Source organism: Dendrobium catenatum, unplaced genomic scaffold (genome assembly GCF_001605985.2).
Source record: "Dendrobium catenatum unplaced genomic scaffold, ASM160598v2 fragScaff_scaffold_1638, whole genome shotgun sequence".
Taxonomy (NCBI): domain Eukaryota; kingdom Viridiplantae; phylum Streptophyta; class Magnoliopsida; order Asparagales; family Orchidaceae; genus Dendrobium; species Dendrobium catenatum.
In genome coordinates this window covers 2,267,622-2,287,874 of record NW_021320100.1, presented here as the reverse complement: position 1 = coordinate 2,287,874, position 20,253 = coordinate 2,267,622, and the positions used below count along the sequence as shown (strand labels likewise).

Genomic DNA, 20,253 nt, shown 5'->3' with positions numbered 1-20,253 from the left:
GAGCCGTTTGGCTGGATTGAACTAAATAGGATTTTAGTAAGCCTCATAAATTCAAATTCATTTAATTTTTTATACACATGAATTATTTCAAGGAGATGGAATTGATTTTTTTTTTTTTTTAAGAGAGAGAATTGATTTAGGGACTGTAGTTGGAATACTTTGGGGTGTAAAGTCATTTAAATATATGGGTTTTAAAAATTTTGATATTTAATTGGATGAAAAAAGAATTCGAAGTTAAGTAAATATAGTGTAAATCATTCTAATTCATTTTTATGGTAAAGCAAACTCGCTTAGTTCTAAGTGAGAATACTTTACACCGCAATCAAGCTCTTATAACCGCACCAACAACGCCAAACATCAACATTGGCCACCGTACAAATTAAGCCAAAAACCTCCTTCCACCATTTGGTGAGATTGTTGTAGTTATACATAAGATTTTGAACATTCTTCATGGTGGCATTAAAAATAGCATGTGAGGGGAAATCTCCCTTCACTTAGAAGGTTGAGCAAGCCTTTACAATTGAGCCTGTCTAAACTTTAGATGAACTTCTCAAGTGAAATTGAACTTTTGAAGAGCAAATTAGGCTTCTTTTGAGGCAATTTTGTTAATACTTTCTAAAGCATCTTTCTAAAATAAAATTTTCTTGAACTAAAATTTTTTTACTATAAAATTGCTTTAAAAAACATTTAAAAAGCTGCCTCAAATGAAGCCTTAGACTCAAATTTAGGCTTCATTTGGGATTACTTTTGGTAACTATTTTCTATTACGTTCAAAAAATTTGTATGCTAACAAATTGTTGTATAAAATAATAAAAAAACTAAATTAATTATTTTGTGTAACGCTGCATGCCATCCGAGATCAACCAGAATGCGCCATATCACCCCTTTGCTCGGTGCCGCGACCCAATGCTGCTCGATACGAGTCGGTATCGCTGACTTGGCACATTCTGATTTTATCTCCAGAGGACATTATGCGTCCGGCCTCCACACAATTTCTCATCAAATAAGACCTTAATTCAGATCAAAATGGAATTGAGTTAAACATTAATTGGAGTTAGCAAAACATCAAATAGAAAAACATTTATATATGTGGGAGTGAATATGCACATTTATGTAGGAATTTGTATTTGAAATATATGCACATATATAGCACTAGAAACTCCCCATCAAAGACGAAAAAAAAAAAAATCAAGACCAAATAAAATTTTTATTCAAATTGAACTCTGATCATGCTCAACCATTCCTGACTAACTCAAGCTAAACCAAATCAAGCCAACTTGTAACCAAATATAGCTCAGCCCAAGATCATATCAAATGTCTTCAAGCCAATCTTAGGCCAAGGTTACCTTGAAATCAGATTGTTATCCAACTTTAAAATCTATACTCATTTCCTTAATGAGTCATTCAAAGTAACCTAATCTATTTTACCTGTAACAATTCACAACAACAACAAAAAAATGTTTACATAGGAAGCTAGAACACAAAAATTACATGATCAGAATCAGACAATCTAAAAGCATCACAACAAAATCATCCTAAGAAATTAGGTAGACAACCAGATTTTATTTTCAATCCAGTAAACCGGATCGAGGTTTCGTTTGGTACAGCTTTCTTAATGCTTCTTAAAGCTGCTTTTTAGTATAAATTTTTTAATTTTTGTACTAGAAAGCAGCTTTAAGAAGCAATAAGAAAGTCATTTCAAACGAAGCATGAGTCAGCTCACATACCAAGAAAAATCCATCATGTCATCCAGTTAACATCTTTGGGGTAAACTGGCACAGCAAAAACTGAGCAAGTTGAGGTTTTTTTTCACAGCTATGGTTGATGGCCTTGGCATCATAGACTTGAAGCCAAAAATCCGGGTCTTAGTTTAGCTTTTTAATCATGGAATCACAGACCTACCCAATAGGAACGACCATTAACATTGTGCACAGGTAAAGTAATTGGTGATGTCACACACCACTCATACCAGACCTGCAAAAATATGAAAATCTAACATTTGAGCGGTGACGATAAAATAAATAGGGCTGCAAACGAACCGAGCCGAGCCAAGTATGTGAATGTTCATGTTCGAGTTCATTTATTATCAGCTTGTTCAAGTTCGGTTTGTGTTTGATCCGTTTAAATTAATCGGCGTTCATGTTTGGTTCATGTTCGGTTCGTTTAATGCTTATCGAGCTTTATACAAACAAGTCTTAACGAGCTTATTCATGAACATATTTAGCAATTTTTTTAAAACTATCAAACAAGCACATTCATGAACAAACCGAACCGAACATTAAAATAATTATAATTAAATAATATATAATATGAATTTAATAAATATGTAAAATTTATTTTCGTTAGCATATATTATAATATTTAATTACTTTAAAATTTATTAATTAAAATAATAATATCATTATGTTATACTACATTTAAAATATTTATATTATGTTATCAATTTTCCAATTAAATATTAATAGAGTTTTATCGAGCTTATTCAAGAGTTCTTAATCGAAAATGAATCAAGTTTTTTATCGAACTTCTTATTGAGCTTAAAGTCAAGCTTGTTCACGAGCTTCAAATGTTGTTATTCATGAATATAAATGAGTCGAACACATTAGTGTTCAAGCTTGTTTATTTAAGGATCGAGTTAAAATATCATTCAAGTTTGTTTATTTAGTTAATTAAACGATCACAAACAAACTTTAATCGAACCGAGCAACGAATAGCCCGTCCAACGCTTGATTCGCTTGCAACCCTAAAAATAATGCAGAGATCAAATGAGGAAAGAACCTTAGCTGGAGCACAGCAGCGCCAGAACTGGACTTCAAGATGAGAACCAGAAGGTACATAAACTGGCGTCCGCAATGGAAAGAATATGGGAAACCTACTCAGCAATAAAGGAAAGAAGTAAATGTCAGAGCAGCAGAAAATGGAGAGCAACGGACAAGTAGATGTAAGAACATTACCAGCTGAACATAGTAGGTGTTGGCTTTGATGGTTCTATGCTAAGATAAATATCCCCATATAAAACTGCACCGAAGTAGCCAGCAAATCCTAAAAGCAAAACAAGTATGGAATTTTTATTCACCATCTCATCCTGTGCTGTAATGAAACTAGAAAATGAGCCTAAAAAGGCTAGACTGGGCAGGGAATGGGTGATGCTTTAGGTTTGTGTTAGTAAAGTGAAATAAAAAATAATTCAATCAATAAATAGATGAATAAATAAGATTTTAAATCACACCGTGCACCAAAGTAGACCCCGTATCAGGAGGTATCTCAAATTCCAGCTTAACATATCTCTGGTTGCTTCTGTTGGGAGAGAATTCCGGATGATGAAATGTGAACACCTGATTAAGTTTGAAATAAGAATGATATAATCTGGAATCTTCAATATACGCATAACAAAAAAAATTTAGAAGCAGAAAAGTAAGAAATGTGAGAGCTTTATAATGGAAAGATTACTGAAGATATTCCTTTTTTGAACATAGGAAATATAGGTTTTGTTTGGAACGGTTTTTAAAGCGGTTTCTAGTATAAAAATTAAAATTTTTATACTAGAAAGCCGCTTTAAGAAGCAGTAAAAAAGCCATTCCAAACAAAGCCATAATGCAACCACATCAAAAAAACCTTAAATGCAATTAAAAAGCAAAATGAGGTAGGCTTACAGGTTGTGCCTGAGCAAGCCTAGCTACTTTATGCAATTTTACAACATAGGGTGTTTCCATGTGTGCCAGGTCCTTATTTGCCTTCACCTGCAAAAGACAATAAACTATCGTAACACCTACATACAACACATTCACCAAAAAAAGAGTTTAAGGTGGCTTACATCATTGTACAGTTTTGTAGTGGTAATCGGTTGGAGATAACTTGTATACCTAAGTGATCCATTCCAAAGTAGTAAAATAAATGGAATTCACCAAAATCATCAAATAGTATGATGAAAATACAAAATGATTGCAGGTATCTGTGAGGCATACGAAGAAGGAATGGAAATGCCATCAGGTTTCAAAAATCTTTGTGCGCCATCTAAGCACTCAGGAGAAAGTTCATTATCACCAAAGGAGCCCAGCAACTCACTCACCTTAACACAATACACCAACAACAACCATGTGAGTAAATAGTTTTCCTGCCATAAGAAATTGTGTCTAAATATCACCAAAGTCAGGAAATCATTTACCAATATATCAGCCTTTTCAGGGGCATCCCAGCAGCGCATATCACAAGAAATCACAGTAACTATGCTCTCCCACCCCTCTAGTTTGATTAGACTCTGCCATCCATATACAAGCACGTTTATAGCAGAAATAGCTCGTTAAGAATCAGCCTTTGAAGTAGCATTGAAGAGTTAAATGTTATAGTCTGAAACTATCCGTGCTTCAATATCTAGTGGAATGCAATATCCACTATGATGTGCATTTTAAAAGATGATACATTCAGGATAGTTCATAGCAACTAATAATATCGCTTTAATTCACTTTAAAATCATCAGTTATAGCTCACTCACATGAAGTGTCACCACAGCATTTGGATTCTTCTCCACAGCATAAACCTTTATTTTCCGGCCAACTTCTTCAGCTGCCTGCACAACCAAACAAGCAGAAGCAAGGGATCATCATAAGATCAGCAAATAAAAAATGCCTACCTGGATGTATATCTATGAATTATCATGTCAAGCATTTAGAGGTCATAATATCAAAAACAATCCAAATAAAAGGGTTCAAAGTTTCAATTATTTCACACTTAAATTATACAAGAAAACATGTCATACCATACTTTTAAATAGTTATATGTTTAATCGCAAAAATCTGAAAAGGTTAGAATGCACCATAGTCAATCAGTGTCTAAGGCTCAAGTGAGCTAAATTGGCTTGAGACATCTCTAAGAAAATCTTGACAACACGATCCAAACATTAGGATCAAAGCAAAAAAAACTAAACAAAACAAAATAAGATGGGAGTAAAAAAAAAATACAGTTTTTAAAAAATTCCATCAATAAGAAAGTCTTGAGCTCAAAATAAGGCAAAAAACCTCAAATGAGCAAGAGTAGTTTTGTTTTGTTTGAAAATATGCTATGAAAAAACCCACCTCATATGTGCACCCTCTGCTACTTTATGAACACTGGAGACACAATTAAGGAGCACCCTTCCAGCTATGTCAGAATAAGAAATTTAATTTCATATATAACACAAAAGTAGAATGACATTATTAAATGAAACCCAAGGTAGGTCATAGATCAATAGGCAATTGTCTGGTATAAAGCTTTCAAAGATGAAACACAGCTTCATGCATTGAAAAGACCGTCGCATTGATTTGTTGGTAAAGCTAAAAAACTTAAAAGCAATAATTTCTACAGTTTGTATTAGTCATCCTAATGAGGAACCAACCTGCAAAGAGGCACGCACTAGAGGCCCTCTTCCAGCTCCTACAACCATTAGCACCTTAGGAGTAAAAATATCAAGATGCGTCAGATAAAGTGATGAAAAAAGTAGGCAGAAACTTGTAAAACAACTCTACCAAAGTGAAAATCAGAGCCTATATAAGACTAGTGTCAAATGAACAGGCTTGCAACTATAATCATCCGAAAGAACAAAACACATTTGAAATTTTCTCACCGTATTTGATGATGAAGCCTGCTCATCAGAGACTCGATCTAATAAAGCTTTACAAACTGCACGTTGGTACTGCCCAAATGAAAATAACATAGCTCAAACTATGGTGTAAGAAAAAAGTGATAAATAAATACAGTTATCTATTATAACACGTATCTATATTCACGAACAGCAAATGGGTACTTTATAATGTTCGTCTATACCATATATACAAGAATAAATGAGTTAAACACAAAAAGAAATCAAGTTATCAGATGACATTGATAGTTCCAAACGTGCAAAAAAGTTGATATAGCTATGACTTCAAATGCCTATTGTCAAGTCGGAACAAGCAGAACAATCCAATTACAAGGGGGATAGATTTTACGGAGCCTGAAACCAATATCTACGAAATTTGTCGAGTTTAATTGATTGGCAGCCCATTTATGCAACTACGAAGATATGGAGAAAGGTAAAGCATTTTTTCATTTGAGAATAGAAGTTCACACAAACCTGGTTATATTTTACTGTGTCTTTCTCAAATGTCTCATAGGTTTGAGCCTCGAGATTATCCATGAGAGGCTACAAAAAGAATATAAAAGTAATAAATTTGAACATTTCCTAAGGAAGGACTATCCTCAAAGTTTAAAATTACTAAATCAATGGACAAGAAGCATCTATTTTTTAATTTTAAAAGGATGACCAGAAGGAAAAAATACCTGTAATGGAGCCTGCAGGAAATCTCTGTAATTGAGCTGAAAGAAGACAATTTTAGATAGCATAAAATTAGCAAATAAATGACAAAAATCAAAGCATCAAATCATAAAATTATAAGATACCTCAAAACGCTCTTGCTCAGGAAGAGGATCCATTCTTTGGTATAGGTAAGCTACATACTCCAGGTAAGGCTTCAGCTCATGTGTTAGAGGTGCACCTGAATATACAAGAATAATAACAAAGAACTTTAATAAGGTCTATTTTCATAAAATTACCATCATTATACACCCGGTTACATGAATTCAGCTTAAATCATTTCTTATACAAGAACTAGTAATCCAAACCATAGGCATACCTTCACCCAGGTTGTCATTATCATTGGCAGGAAAAACTTCCAACCTTCCTTGCGGAATACTATGAATCAAACTACCAGAGATTACAATCTGAAAATTTCCAAGAAACAACATAATAATATTGCCAAGAAAAAAAGGCATATGAAAACATCTAAGGAGCAGTTAAGTGCTCTATGATAATTAAAAACAAGAAAACGTAAGTACCTGAAAACCAAAGTCAAAGAATGCTATGATTAGCTTTTGATGCCGCTTTGATAGGCAAGGATAGCCCCTTGCATTAGTTAGAAACGCCTACCACAGTCAACAATCTGTTAGAACCATGGAAAAATAATGAACTTAAAAAGTATGCAAGCTTCTGAGGTTGTATAAATATTTACATCTGTGTGAATGATTGCTGCTCTAACAGGCTCACCAAACCAGCGCAGTAGAGAGTTGATTGATGGAAGTGAACTCCTGCAACGTTATATGCAAAAGCTGTTATTGCAGTACCCACTAACACCTTATTGCAGTACCCACACCCAAAATCATTACAAGACTTGCAGAGAAATTAGGTCCTTGCAGACATTCTCACTTACTGAATATCAAGAGCTACGCACAACTGAATGTGATGCTCACATAGCAATCGAAATGAGTTCCATGTTTCCCAAGAATCATAAAGTATTCCACTCTGCAAGAAATAAATGGATGACATTCTGCATGGAACTATGGCTTCGTTTGGGACAGTTTTTTTATTGCTTCTTAAAGCAGCTTTCTAGTATAAAATTTTAATTTTTGTATTAGAATGTTGTTTTAAGAAACAGTAAAAAAGCCGTCCCAAACGGAGCCTATGACAGTCCAAAAAGAAGTCCAATGTATAACAGAGTAGTACTTGTATCTAATTACTGGACTTTTAACATCAAGGTAGCAGAACAGTTGTTTATGGGACTTTATAGTTTAGTGTATAGAAATTATGATTTATGAATTAGCAACACAATGAATAACACTTGTCTAAAATAAATGAGCTGACATGCAACTGCACTCACCAAAGAGTCATAACTTTCATCAAACGATTCATTCTCTATGGAGCCAGACTTCACCAGTGGCAGCCTAAGCCACAGCTTTATGGGAAAGATACATAAGAAAAGAGAGACGATCTAATTCTTCAATAAAAACAATAAACATGTAAATCTCATGAGATTTAAGACGCAGGGATTACCTGCATATTGGTTATACCTTGCAAGATCTGGTTCACAGATCGTGCGTAATTACTGCAACACCCTTTCTTAGGAGGGGGCAAAAGGCAAGCCTGAAATTAATGATTAGATTAAGAGCATCAGTTTATTAAAAATAAGAGTTCTGCGTTAAGCGGGACAAAAAAAATATTGGTGTATATTGGAAAAGGTGAAGTTGATGTCATGCATGGGGTTACAAGAGATTAACAAGAGAATTTATTAAAAGTTAACCATCATAAAATTATGCGTCAAATCAAAGTAAGATGTTAAAATTCACAGTCTTCCACTTGCTTAGGCAAAGAAATACATGAAGATTAACCAAGACACTCTCAATCAAATACAAATGAGACCATAAAAAAAAATAAAAAAATACAAATGCGACCATAATGTAATAGCTTATAACACAAATCTGAAATTTAATATTGAGATGTTCACCTAAATGATTTACTCTCTCTCTCTACGGTTCTAGGCTTAGCGGATGAACTTATTAGTGGTCATCTCACTTCTGGTGTGGAAGATCTTCATCCGCTAAGCCTAGAACCGTAGAGAGAGAGTAAACCCTCAAGGTGAACATCTCAATATTAAATTTCGGATTTGTGTTATAAGCTATTACATTACGTTCGCCTTAGTATTTGATTGAGAGTGTCCTAGTTAATCTTAATGTATTTCTTTGACTAAGCAAATGGAAGACTGCGAATTTTAACATCTTACTTTGATTTGACGCATAATTTTATGATGGTTAACTTTTAATAAATTCTCTTGTTAATCTCTTGTAACCCCATGCATGGATTACATCAACTTCACCTTTTCCAATATACACCAATATTTTTTTTTAATAATTAACCAAGACACTCTCAATCAAATACAAATGAGACCATAAAAAAAAAATAAAAAATACAAATGCGACCATAATGTAATAGCTTATAACACAAATCCGAAATTTAATATTGAGATGTTCACCTAAATGATTTACTCTCTCTCTCTCTACGGTTCTAGGCTTAGCGGATGAAGATCTTCCACACCATATGAGATGACCACTAGGAAGGAAGAGCCGAGGAGCTTGGTTGTTGGGAAGGTAGTCGGAGGTGGAGGAGGCAAGGATCGTCCAATGAGGAACCACGAGGTTCTTGGTCGTTGAAGCTCAATAGTCTCGACGAGACAATAAACAATGCGGTTGACATAGCGTTCCACTGTGTCGTCGTACTCCCTATCTGGCTCATAGAAGGGAGAGAGTAGGATGCCAATCTCACCTTGGGCGTTGTAAGCAAAGCCATGATCAACTGCCGGATCTGCCATTCATGATCATGAGAGGACTTTGTGTGTAATTGGGAAGTAGGGGTGTAGGAGAGGCGGACAAGAGGAGGAGGGGATGGTGGGGGATTCGGGTGGATTTGGGAAGAGAAGAAGAGGGATGGAGAAGTAAAAATCTGAAATTAATTCATATTTTGATAAAGATGGGAGGGAGGGAATTAATTTTGAAATTCAAACTGCGCCCATAAAGGTGGGGGGCGGAGATTAGGAGGGAATTAAGGGGGATTAATTGGTGGCAATTAATGAAATAGGAGAAAGAGAGAGAGGGGGATAGGTGGCCGGCCAAATAGAGAGAGTGGGAGAGGGATTTAGGTTTAATTAAGTGGGCCCCAAGCAATAAACATGGATTTTAAAAAAAAAATATGAATTGAATTTTAGATTTAATCTTTTTTTTTACAATAAATTTATTAATGTGAATTTTAGATTTAATCTAAAAGGAGAAGTTAACAAATTTAAGTGCTAGCAATTGGAAAGCATTTGAATTTCAAATTTGAATTGAAATCCAATTAACTTTCCTAATTACTTAGACTTATTTTAGGAAAGTGATTAATGCACATTTGAAATTTGAATTTCAAATGAGAGGACTTGGGGAGGTGGGCCGGCTGGTTGAGCAAGTAGAGGAATGGATGGTGGAGGAGGGAGGCCGGCGGCTAGGTGGGTTGGCCGGCGGTGGGGCGGCCAAGGTGGCCGGCAGGATGGGGGGAAGGGGCTCGGGTTTTGGGGAAAAATTAGATGCTTTGGTTAGGGAAGTCTGGCGGTGGTTGATTGGGAAAGAATTGAAGGTCAGGGAAGAAAAGAGACCGCGGCCGCGAACCTTGGAATCCACCAACGGTTGACGGGTCTTGCTATCGCCCTCCTAGGGCTTCTCCTCTCACGAACTCACTTAGAGATCAAACAAAGAACATAAAATTTCATTTCATAATCATCATCCATTACAATAGAGGAGGCCACAATATATAAGCCTAAGGAAACAAAAAGACAAAGACGCAAATGCCCCTGGGGCTACAACTCAAGACAACTCAAAAGAAAGGGTACAATCGTAAATAGCAATTAATACATAAACATCAAAATAAGAACTAAGCATCAAAATAAAGGTTGTGGATCGTAGCCATCGATCTGTGCCTCCTGCTCTGATATACTCGTCGAAAATGTATTTCGATGTCCTCATCATAAGTATTCCACTTTTCAAAGTGCTATCATAACGGATCAAGGAAGTGCATCAAATTTACAAGTAAAATGAAATGAATTGACCACATCAGGGGTACAATGTGTTCAATAAATGCCTTGGAAACTCATTGCATGAGAAAAGTTCATAAACAATGTCAAGAATATGGACAAAATCATTTAAGAAATTTAAAAAATAAAAAGAACAACATAAATGCACTACAATATGTGCATATAAAAATTAAAGGAGCGAGAAGGTACTCTAAAAAATGAAACAATATTGTTCATGTTATATAAATATTGAGAAAGTGGAAACTAAAACTCTATTTTTATGGCAATATAAATGTATTCATTAGTCCAAGAAATTGCTAAGACAGTAGTAAGGAGAGGAGCTACAATTTGTGTATATAATTAAAATGAAGCATCAGATAGAACATTGGAAGATAATAGACTATTTTTTGTGTTTATCCATCCTTAATAGTGAAAGATTGAAATAAGTGTGAGGCTAATCGCCAATGGTTCAGACGATGTTCAAAGGTATTCATTCAGTACTTCGACAATAAGAGAGAACTTTTGATTTCTTCATGAAAATATTCAGCTGATGGTTTTCATCGATAATGATCAGGGAAAGAGAGCATAATAAATCATCACCAATTTTTTCTTTCCAAAACAATTTACACGATTTTTTCTTCTGTTGTGGGATAAATTCATTGAAACTTATTTACTTAAATGATAAAATCCATGACACTTGTCATCCATTCCATTAATATTCCAAAGTAGGACCAATAGCAGGCTTTAGAAGATTTATAAAAATTAACCAAAATATACAAAAAATAATAGCTCCCTAATTATTCAACTAATTCTCTTCTATATAAAGAATGCCATAAAAAATAAAAAAGAATAATCCACATAATATTCAAGTTCGCATATTACTTGAGTTTTTTTTTTTTTTTTAATTACCTTTTTATTGATGAATGTTTATTGAAAATGCAACAATAATATAAATTCAACACTATTCAAAGTCATATGTAGTCAATATCAAATTAAAGAAGGTCAAAACTTTAAACTTTAGCCACTCACTATAACTAATTCCCAAAATAATGCCCCATACCTATGTTTAACCAACTCCTTCGAGAAGAAAAATGTAACTAATATAGATATGTAAAATTTGTATTCATTTTAAATCAAGCAATAACATTTTCTTTTCTTTTTCCTTTTTCTTTTGGTCTTTTTTAAGTGGACAAAAACTCTTAAGAATAGAGATATGAGAAAGGAAACTTGCGACTCATGAACTATGGGAAAATAATGGTAAGTACAAAAAATGTTCATCCTCACCATAAAACGAGTTTTGTTATGGTGCTCAAATATAGAACATCACTTAAGTGATGAAAGAGGTCCTTTTTAATTTAACTTAAAAGCTGTAGAAGCTGATCATCTAAATCCTCTATGGTGTAACCCCGAAAAATTCTTACTAAATGCTAAATCACATCCTACAAAAGATTCCAAATTATGCAACTATTTACAGGACATCACTAGTTTGTAGTTCCAATTGCTACTATGATATTATCCACTTTCTAAATTGGAAGTGGACAAAATACACTCAAAGAGAAGTATAGAACAATTAAATTTTTTAGCTACTTGTTACGAACAAATAAATTAATACAAATGGATTGAATATTTCTAGTTTAGTTTGGAATTTAAAAAATTGAGTGAGATAGAAAATCCTATAAAAATAAGTCAGCTACACCTGCACAGACAGATGCGAAGCCCATGAAATCTCTTGCTTTAGAGCTGTTTCAGAATCCATCCTAAGTTTTTCATCTTCTGAATCCAAGTCAATCCATGAGCTAATTTTTCCTGATGCAAATAAAAACACATTGTTATGCAAGCAAGGAAGAATCAACAGCTTAGACAATGCAGAGCACTATATATTAAACGTACATATGCTATTATTGTTCTACAACCGGAATACAGCAACATGGGTAATTTGGCTGCATTCAGGCAAGCAAATCATTTCCACTAGCATAGGTTTATTGGCATGGTGCTCCCAACTTTTCCAAAACCCGTTGGGAAAGAAAAGAGCATATATCGTTTAGCAAAATAATTATAGTAGTAATGAAACTTGATAATAAGCAAGCTCATACAAGATGCAATATCAAGCGGAAACTGTGGAACCTGTGGTCTGAAGGTACAATAGAAACAAGGCCCTCACACAACAGGTTATATCAACTGAAACCTTTGATATAAAAAAGGTCCAAAAGAAACAGGTTCAAATAATGAAACATCCAATACAAAAACTGGATCATGCCAATTCTATGATGCAAGCTCAAAATGCTCCTTCCATTATTTATGGAAAAGTTTTACCTGTCATTAGCCAATTAGGGCTATAACAAACTGAACACTTTTGAAAAATATTATTATATTAGATAGCTAAAAAAAGGAGCTTGAAAAACTTGTGGTTTGGTTCGTTTATGTTCAGGAACGATATCCTTTAAAGCTCGTGAACAAGCTCGTTAAGAAGCTCAATTAATGCTCGATTAAGGCTCGTGTTCGGCTCGAATTATTTTAAAATAAATATTATACCTTATTTAACTAATTAACCTTAGAATAAATAAGGTAAAAACAAATATTATACCTTATTTAATTAAAAAAATTATTATAACTTTGTTAACTAATAAGGTGATTAAGTCTCACCTTATTTAACTAATTTAAACTAAAATAGTATAAAAATATCCCTCCCTCTAGCTTGAATTTAATTAATCACAATGCATTGTGATTTTCAAGTGAATTTTTAACTATAACCCGCAATCATGACTCACCTGTATGAATTCCACCCGCGCTTGAATTCCGCAACTCGAATTCACGCGTCTTAGTCTCTCTCTCCTCCGTGGCATCAAGAAAACCCAAAAAAAGTGGGAAGTTTAGTCCCAGAATGCTTGAAGTGATTTGGTTTTGCTCTATAAAACTAAAAACATGTGTGGAACATTTGCTATGCAGCGAGAAGGCGATGGGGACAGGTTGGCCTGCTCGTTTGAGTTATCTTATTTTGTTAAATGAGTGGCTCGCTAATAGGCTTATCAAGGTATATTATTTTGTTAAATGAAAGGCTCGTTAATAGGCTCAATAAGCCTAAACGAGCAGCTTGTTAATTGGTTTGATAAGCCTAAAATAAACCAAGTACAAACATGAACACGAGATGAGCTTGAACATGTATTTTTTAAACCAACTTGAGCTCGAATAGAGATAAAAAAGTTCAGTTCTTATCGAGACGAGTTCAAACAGGGACTTGACAAACGAGCTCGAACTCGAACATGAACATATCAAAGCTTGGCTCAACTCGTTTATAGCCATATTAGCAATAATTCTCAAGGCACCAATAAATAAAACATGCTTAAAGAATAACGAAGCTGGTATCAATCGAGTTATTTAGGAGTTTATTTGAAATCACTTTTTCTACTTTTTAAATTTTTTTTATTTTGAAAAGCATATTTGGTTTGTATGTTTATTAGTTGTTTTTGTTGTCTTTTTTTTTTAATAAATCAAACTGATTTTGAAAATATTCAAAATAATTTTGAGTTTTGTTAGGAGAGTAGAGGTATTAGATTTGACTTATGTTAAGAAAGGTAGAGGCAGACCTAAAAAGACTTGGTTAGAAAATATTAGGAATGACCTTTCTTTATTAGATTTAAATGAGAATTTGATCTTTAATAGGACACAATGAAGAAAAAGGATTCATGTAGCCGACCCCACGTAGTGGGATAAAGGCTTGATGTTGTTGTTATTAAAGCATAAACAAACAAAAAAAGTGATCACAAATGCCTCTTAGGGGCTCGAAACAAAAATAAATTTCACTCTAAAATCCCCTATTATCCAAAAGGATTAACAAATTGTTTAAAACGATCAAAAGTATGTCATAATAAATAAATAAGCCCAAAATGTACTCAGACAATATAAGTGTTCCATTCTACGATATGCTAAATAGACATTGCATTCATAATGAGAACATTAGATCAACTAACTTACTAAAATGAAATCAAATATTTTAATTCAAACTCACCAACAACGTGACTGCTCCATTGTGCAGGGCTCACAATCAAGTCTGAAGCTGCAACAGGGAGAACAAAGCCTTCACTGGCACTATTAGTTGGGAAACTAGGTCTATAACTTGGATCCACCTGCAAGTAGTTAGAAGATCACATACATGCCAACAGTGGCAAGAAAATAAAAAATAAAAAATAGATCAGTGTCAATGCATTTAGATATACTAATGTTATCAGAAATTCAAGCAGTTTCAGGAACACAGAACTGTCGAGTAATTAGGAGCATTAGTGTTCAGTAAATAAAATTAACAAAAAAAACTGTTAAATTTGAACATGTAGAAAATGCTGAACTTCTGGAGTTCAGATGTTCGCAGTTCTTAAAATCTTAACTCAGGAAATGATTAAGAATTCAAATAAATTACAATCATATTCTGCAGCTTCTATATACTTCATGATGCAGCAATACTACTATCTTTGCTGTCTCACCCTCCACTTCCACTCCCTACACTTCTTCTGAATTTTCTGTTTTATGATCACTTTTTCACTGCTTGTCCTTTTATTCTACTAGTCATTGTTTGCCACTAAGGCAAGGAATGTAAGAAGCAAGGGAAGGAATGAAAGGGCATTAGAATAGTTTTCCTATTCTGGTTTTACCTCTTATGTGTTTGCTACATACATCATAGATCTCTGAATCAGTCTCGCAATCATCCCCACCCCTCCAATGACCTTTCTACATTAGTTAAGATCAGAGCTTGGCATTCCCAAGTGATGCCTGGTGGAGGAGAAGATAGTCATCGCGACGTAGACGAAGATCATAGGTTGTAAGCCCTTTGGCCAACCGTCACCACTCACGAGAGGAAGGTCTACACTCTCTCCTTAGACGTGCAGAAGATCCTCATCGCGATGAATGGGAAAAACCCTAACCCCAACCTCACCGTGAAGCTAAATGTTCCTGAACACAACACCCATTAAGCAAGCCCGCACTGATCAACAACACTACAAAGAAACCCAAGAGAAAAAAAAAAGGTTTGAGTGTATCTCGACTCTGATTTATCCCCTCAGCAACAATCCCGACTTGAAACTTTTAGTTCTTACACAATATATAAAATTGTTTGGGCATATCGCAACCATGGATATGCTCATCGCCCATATACATGATACCCTTATCAGCCCAATTTTAAGCTCAAGTTTTGCATCCCGTATTTAAATGGACACATATGCATCAAAGTGTGGCTTGATTGACTCAAATTTATAGAAACTTTCTTGGAATATATGGAGATTACGAAAGACAAGCTGGTCAAGCTAGTGGCATATAAACTAAAAGTAGGGGTGTGCATTATTTGGTTAAAACAGAAAAACCAAACATAACCGATCTTATTTGATTGGTTTGATTCGATTCTTTAAATATTGGTTTATTTATTAGTTGTAATCTTAGCTTTCTTTAGATTTTGGTTGTAGAGTCAATTTTAGTCATTTGAAATCGATTAAAAATATTAAATTCCACTAATATTTTCAAATATTAAATTAATAAAGTTCATGAATCATAAATAAAGAAGTAATAGAACGAAACAAATGTTCAGCTCGGCTCAATTCATTTGCAACCCTATTCGTATAAGCATGAGCAATCGAGCTACTAATAAAATTATGATTGGAAGTGGATGCAATTTCAGCAAAACCGGAGAATGACACAATAAATTTAGGAAGAACATAAAACCTTTTTAAAAAAAAAAAACTAAGAAGAAAAACACAAGATGCCATTAGATCTGCAATTGGAGAGGAAGATCTGGCTCTCCCAAATCCCTAGCTGTCGACTAGAGCCCACTCAACCCAAGCAAAACTAATTCCAGCAAAATCAAACATAAAAACTGAACCCTTGGGTAAACAACTTATTTAAAGCATACAAAACATATCAAATCCCAAAACAACCCTCCCCTATTTCCCTCTCAAATATGCCCTCTTCAATTATAAAATATCTCATAATTAATCTCCTCCAATTCAGCCCCCAAATCAGCCCTCTTCAATTAGTAAACTAATTAATCTCCTCCAAATCAACCCCAAAATCTGCCCTCTTCAATTAGGAAACATCTCCTAATTGATTTCCTCTAAATCAACCCCCAAATCATCCACTATGTTGCACCAATACACCTATTTACGAAGGCTTGTTGTATCGAATATGTGTCGGACATGGATACGCGTCTAATATGGCGCCGATACGAGTCGGATACAGCAAAACCGTATCCAATTAAAATACTATTTAATTTCAAAAAGGACATGCGTTCAAATATCACCTCCCATTCTTGTGACAAAAGTAATATTGGCAAGCTAAAAGGATTGAGCATGTTTTCAAAGTTAGACCTCAAAAGCAACTATCATCAAGTACACATCAGGCTAAAAGAAAAACAAACCTCAAATCGCAAGCGGGTTTGTTCGAGTGGCAAGTCATGCCTTTCAGCTTATAAATTATGCATAACATTCAAGCGATAGAAGAATCAAGTTGTGATCCTTCAACAAAATCCTCAGATATAGTAAATCAAACAGAGAAATATCAAGTTTTAGAACAAAACCAAATAAAATCAACATCAAGAAGTATGAGTTCCTCGCCGAAAAATTATGTTCCTAGCACTCGTCAAAATCAATCCAAGGATTCAGGTTAATAATGAGAAAACAAAATGCATACTAAATTGGCTAATCTCAATCACCCTGCACAAATTCCACAACTTCCACAGTCTCGCCACATTCTATTGCACATTCATATGCAATTTCAACATTATGGTAAAATCAATTACCAACCGTTTAAGGAAAGAGAAACTCATGAGCGATGGCAAGCAAGACGCAAGTTTTACTCTAATACAAGCTAAGTTAATATCGTATCGGTTCAAGTTCTTACAAATTTTGATTGGATTTTCAAAGTTGAAGCTCAAGTTTGTATAAACGAAATAGGAGATGTCCTCACTCAAGGCAACTAACCCATGGAGTTCTACAACGAGAATCTTAGTGATGCCCAGCAGGAGTGGACAGTGGACCATATATGAGCAAGCATTACATGCAATTGTGCAAGCTCTCCAATATTGGGAACATTATCTAGTTCCATTAGAATTTATTTAGCATACCTCAACTCCCAAAAGAAACTTGCTCGTATGCACGTCAGTGGGCACTATTCCTTTAGAAGTTCACCTTCATTTTCAAAGACTGAGTAGAAGATACGAATCGGGCGGATTATGCCCTTAAACAATGAAGGGCACTACTCTAAAGCTACAACCAACGAAGATTGGTCCCTTTTCAATTTGAAGAAAAATCAATAGCAACATCCACAAAATTAATTTGCTCAATCACCTCAGGATATCTAAGACCTTCCATGTTTAAGATATTTGAGTATCACCTACCGGACAGGCCTGCTATTCTCAACCTGAACTTAGGATCATGTTTTTACGACAGTGGAAAAGACTGATGCAGCAACAGTATTAGTATCCCGCCTCCCGTTTGCTTCCAATCCCTGCATTTTTTCTGAATTTTTTGTTTTTAGAAATTGCTCACATAGATGCATGTCCTTTTATTCCACTAGTATTTGTTTGCCAGTTATGCAAAAAGGAATGTAAGAAGCAAGGGAATAAACAAAAGGGAAATATAACAGTTATCCGATTCTGGTTTTCCTCTTATGTGTTCATAATATCGTTGTGCTCTGAACAGTTCTCACCGATCATAATCACCTCTCCGACGATCTTCCTACTTCACCACATAACTTGAACTATAATGGCACTAAACAAACACTTGTTTCACTCTCTTTGGAATAGGGTAATGGAACAGGTAGGGTTGTACATGTTGCAGAACGTAGAAACGGGATAGAATCTCATTACTTTCAGAACAAACATTTTTAATTGGAATAAAAAAGCATATTAAAACAAATTTGTTTCTTCCACAAAAAAACAATAAGAGCTCACAATTTCCACTCAATGCAACTCTCGGAAGAGAACAGTTTGTACTAACCAAAGGAGCCACAACAAAATCAAAGCCGCCGGAGAGGTTATGAGTGAGGACATGGGGCATGTCATCGATAAAATCTGTCTCAACACCGCAGTAGCGCGAGTCGCTCTTATCCCCAACCCTCTGACCAAGCGGCATTTCAGCGAGCTAACAAAGATAGAAGATCACAGCTAGGGCTTCGATCGTAAATTGAAAAAAGAAAAAAAAAATACTTTTTTTCTGGATTATCCCAAGCTTTCAAAGGTTTTGGCCGGGGAGGAAGAGGAAGAAAAAGAGCCTGCAAACTCCAATACCGGGAAATTAGGGCTAAGAGTTAGACTTGCAAGCGTCCCAAGCTCGCGTTGAGCTGATATCGCATCAAGAACACAGAGATCAAACCGAGGAGAAAGCGAGAGAGCAAGGGTTTTGGTAGGGTTTTGCGGCGCCAATGGCTAGGGTGAGTCGTTGCGGGAGATACGAATAGCTATAATTTTTATAGAAGAAAAAAAGCAGTGCATGTATGTAGATATAAATATAATTAGATGTACTATGAAATAATTTAAAAAAAAAAATAAAAATAGTGGATTTACATATATACCACTATATTTCATGCATTTACATATTTAACCTTTAAAATTTTAATAAGATATGACTACCACCCATAAAATAAATCTGGATACATAGAATGAAATATTAAAGTTTACAGGGTGATATGGGTGATAAGAATGAAATATAAGAGTGTTATATTTGATATTAAAATTTTAAATAAGCGGTAAAAATGTAATATTATGTAAATAGCATGAAATAAAATGGTATGTATGTAAGTAGTATGAAATAAAAATTTAGTAGATTATGTATTATAATACTATTATGAGTTTAATTATCATTTACCTCTGTGTGAATCATATATTTCTCTTATTGATGAAACATATGGTTATTAATTATCATTTTATTAAAGAATAAAGTTTCGTTTGGGACAACTTTCTTAATGCTTTTCAAAACTGCTTTTTAATTAAAGACAATATGATTGATTTTTCATTATTTAAGGGATTTGATTGTCGCCAATCCTATTGCCTTTGTTATTTCTTGAGAGCAACATCTCGTATCTTAAGTTCATCATCTAAACTATGTTTTGAGTGTTTATTGTAAGGATGTAAGTGAGTCAAGTTGACTCATGAGTTTGGCCCGATAAGTGAGCTGAACTCGATGAGTTAACGAGCAAGTTTGAGTCAACCCTGACTCGGCTCATTAGCTCACGAGTCAACTTGATTAAAAAAATAGTAATATGAAATGCACTTAAAATAAAATTAGCATTCATAATTTTAAATATAAAGTTGTTTAAAAGGTTTAATAATTATATCACTTTATTGCATTAATTGATTCTTTATTTTTTCTCTAAATTCTAGTTATTTTTATTATTTTAATATGATAATTATTTTTCTTCTTTCATAAACAAGCCGACTCATTAGCTAGCTCAAACCTGTATAATAAAACTCGAGCTCAAGCACATTTAACTTGCCAGTGCGACACAAATATTGGGGGCGCAAATATTGGCATCGCATTTTTCACAAAAACATATTTTTTCAGTGCTATGTTATAATAAATAGAGAAAATAATATATACAAATTATTCTTTATTGTGCTAAAAATAAAAATTGAAAAATAGGTTTATTTAAAATGAGTGCTGAATCATTAATTTATAAACAAATTTTTAATTTACAATTAACTTATTAAAAATAATATTATCCATTTTTTTTTATTTTAATTAGACATGCAGATCAATGGCAGATAGAACTGTGCCCATCGTTCTGCGGTGAGATTACCTTTATTAATAAAATTAAAAAAAAAAATTCCGTTGCCGGGACTCGAACCCGGGTCTCTCGGGTGAGAGCCGAGTATCCTAACCAACTAGACTACAACGGA

The 20,253-nt window shown here is 34.3% G+C and overlaps 1 protein-coding gene and 1 non-coding gene across 4 annotated transcripts; both read right to left on the bottom strand.

Moving 5' to 3' along the window:
- Window positions 1-1,636: 1,636 nt before the first annotated feature.
- On the bottom strand, window positions 1,637-18,826 carry LOC110104632 (protein arginine N-methyltransferase 5). 3 transcript variants are annotated; one of them, XM_028701080.1, is made up of 24 exons: window positions 18,565-18,826; window positions 18,356-18,499; window positions 14,389-14,506; window positions 12,079-12,188; window positions 7,841-7,930; window positions 7,668-7,742; window positions 7,221-7,312; window positions 7,023-7,098; window positions 6,850-6,936; window positions 6,648-6,735; window positions 6,415-6,509; window positions 6,295-6,330; window positions 6,089-6,157; window positions 5,600-5,668; window positions 5,372-5,425; window positions 4,493-4,567; window positions 4,166-4,258; window positions 3,966-4,069; window positions 3,815-3,863; window positions 3,654-3,740; window positions 3,230-3,335; window positions 2,955-3,042; window positions 2,779-2,872; window positions 1,637-1,974 (listed from the first exon to the last, which is right to left on the bottom strand). In XM_028701080.1, exons 2-24 carry the CDS (start codon window positions 18,488-18,490, stop codon window positions 1,891-1,893), a joined length of 1,974 nt encoding a protein of 657 aa, XP_028556913.1. In that variant the 5' UTR covers window positions 18,491-18,499; window positions 18,565-18,826; the 3' UTR covers window positions 1,637-1,890. The 3 variants fall into 3 exon arrangements, with proteins under 3 accessions (XP_028556913.1, XP_020689480.1, XP_028556914.1); XM_020833821.2 differs by having other exon boundaries at window positions 18,646-18,826; XM_028701081.1 differs by having other exon boundaries at window positions 18,356-18,475; window positions 18,565-18,825.
- A 1,354-nt stretch (window positions 18,827-20,180) lies between these two features.
- Window positions 20,181-20,253, bottom strand: TRNAE-CUC. The gene has a single exon. It is a non-coding gene; the product is annotated as a tRNA-Glu (tRNA).

Coding starts and splice junctions, on each gene's coding strand:
- LOC110104632 (XM_028701080.1), bottom strand. CDS start 18,490: ATGCCGCTTGGTCAGAGGGTTGGGGATAAGAGCGACTCGCGCTACTGC. Junction 4,259..4,492: donor ATGCTGTGGTGACACTTCAT/GTGAGTGAGCTA, acceptor TATGGATGGCAG/AGTCTAATCAAACTAGAGGG. Junction 3,043..3,229: donor GGGGTCTACTTTGGTGCACG/GTGTGATTTAAA, acceptor TTTTGCTTTTAG/GATTTGCTGGCTACTTCGGT.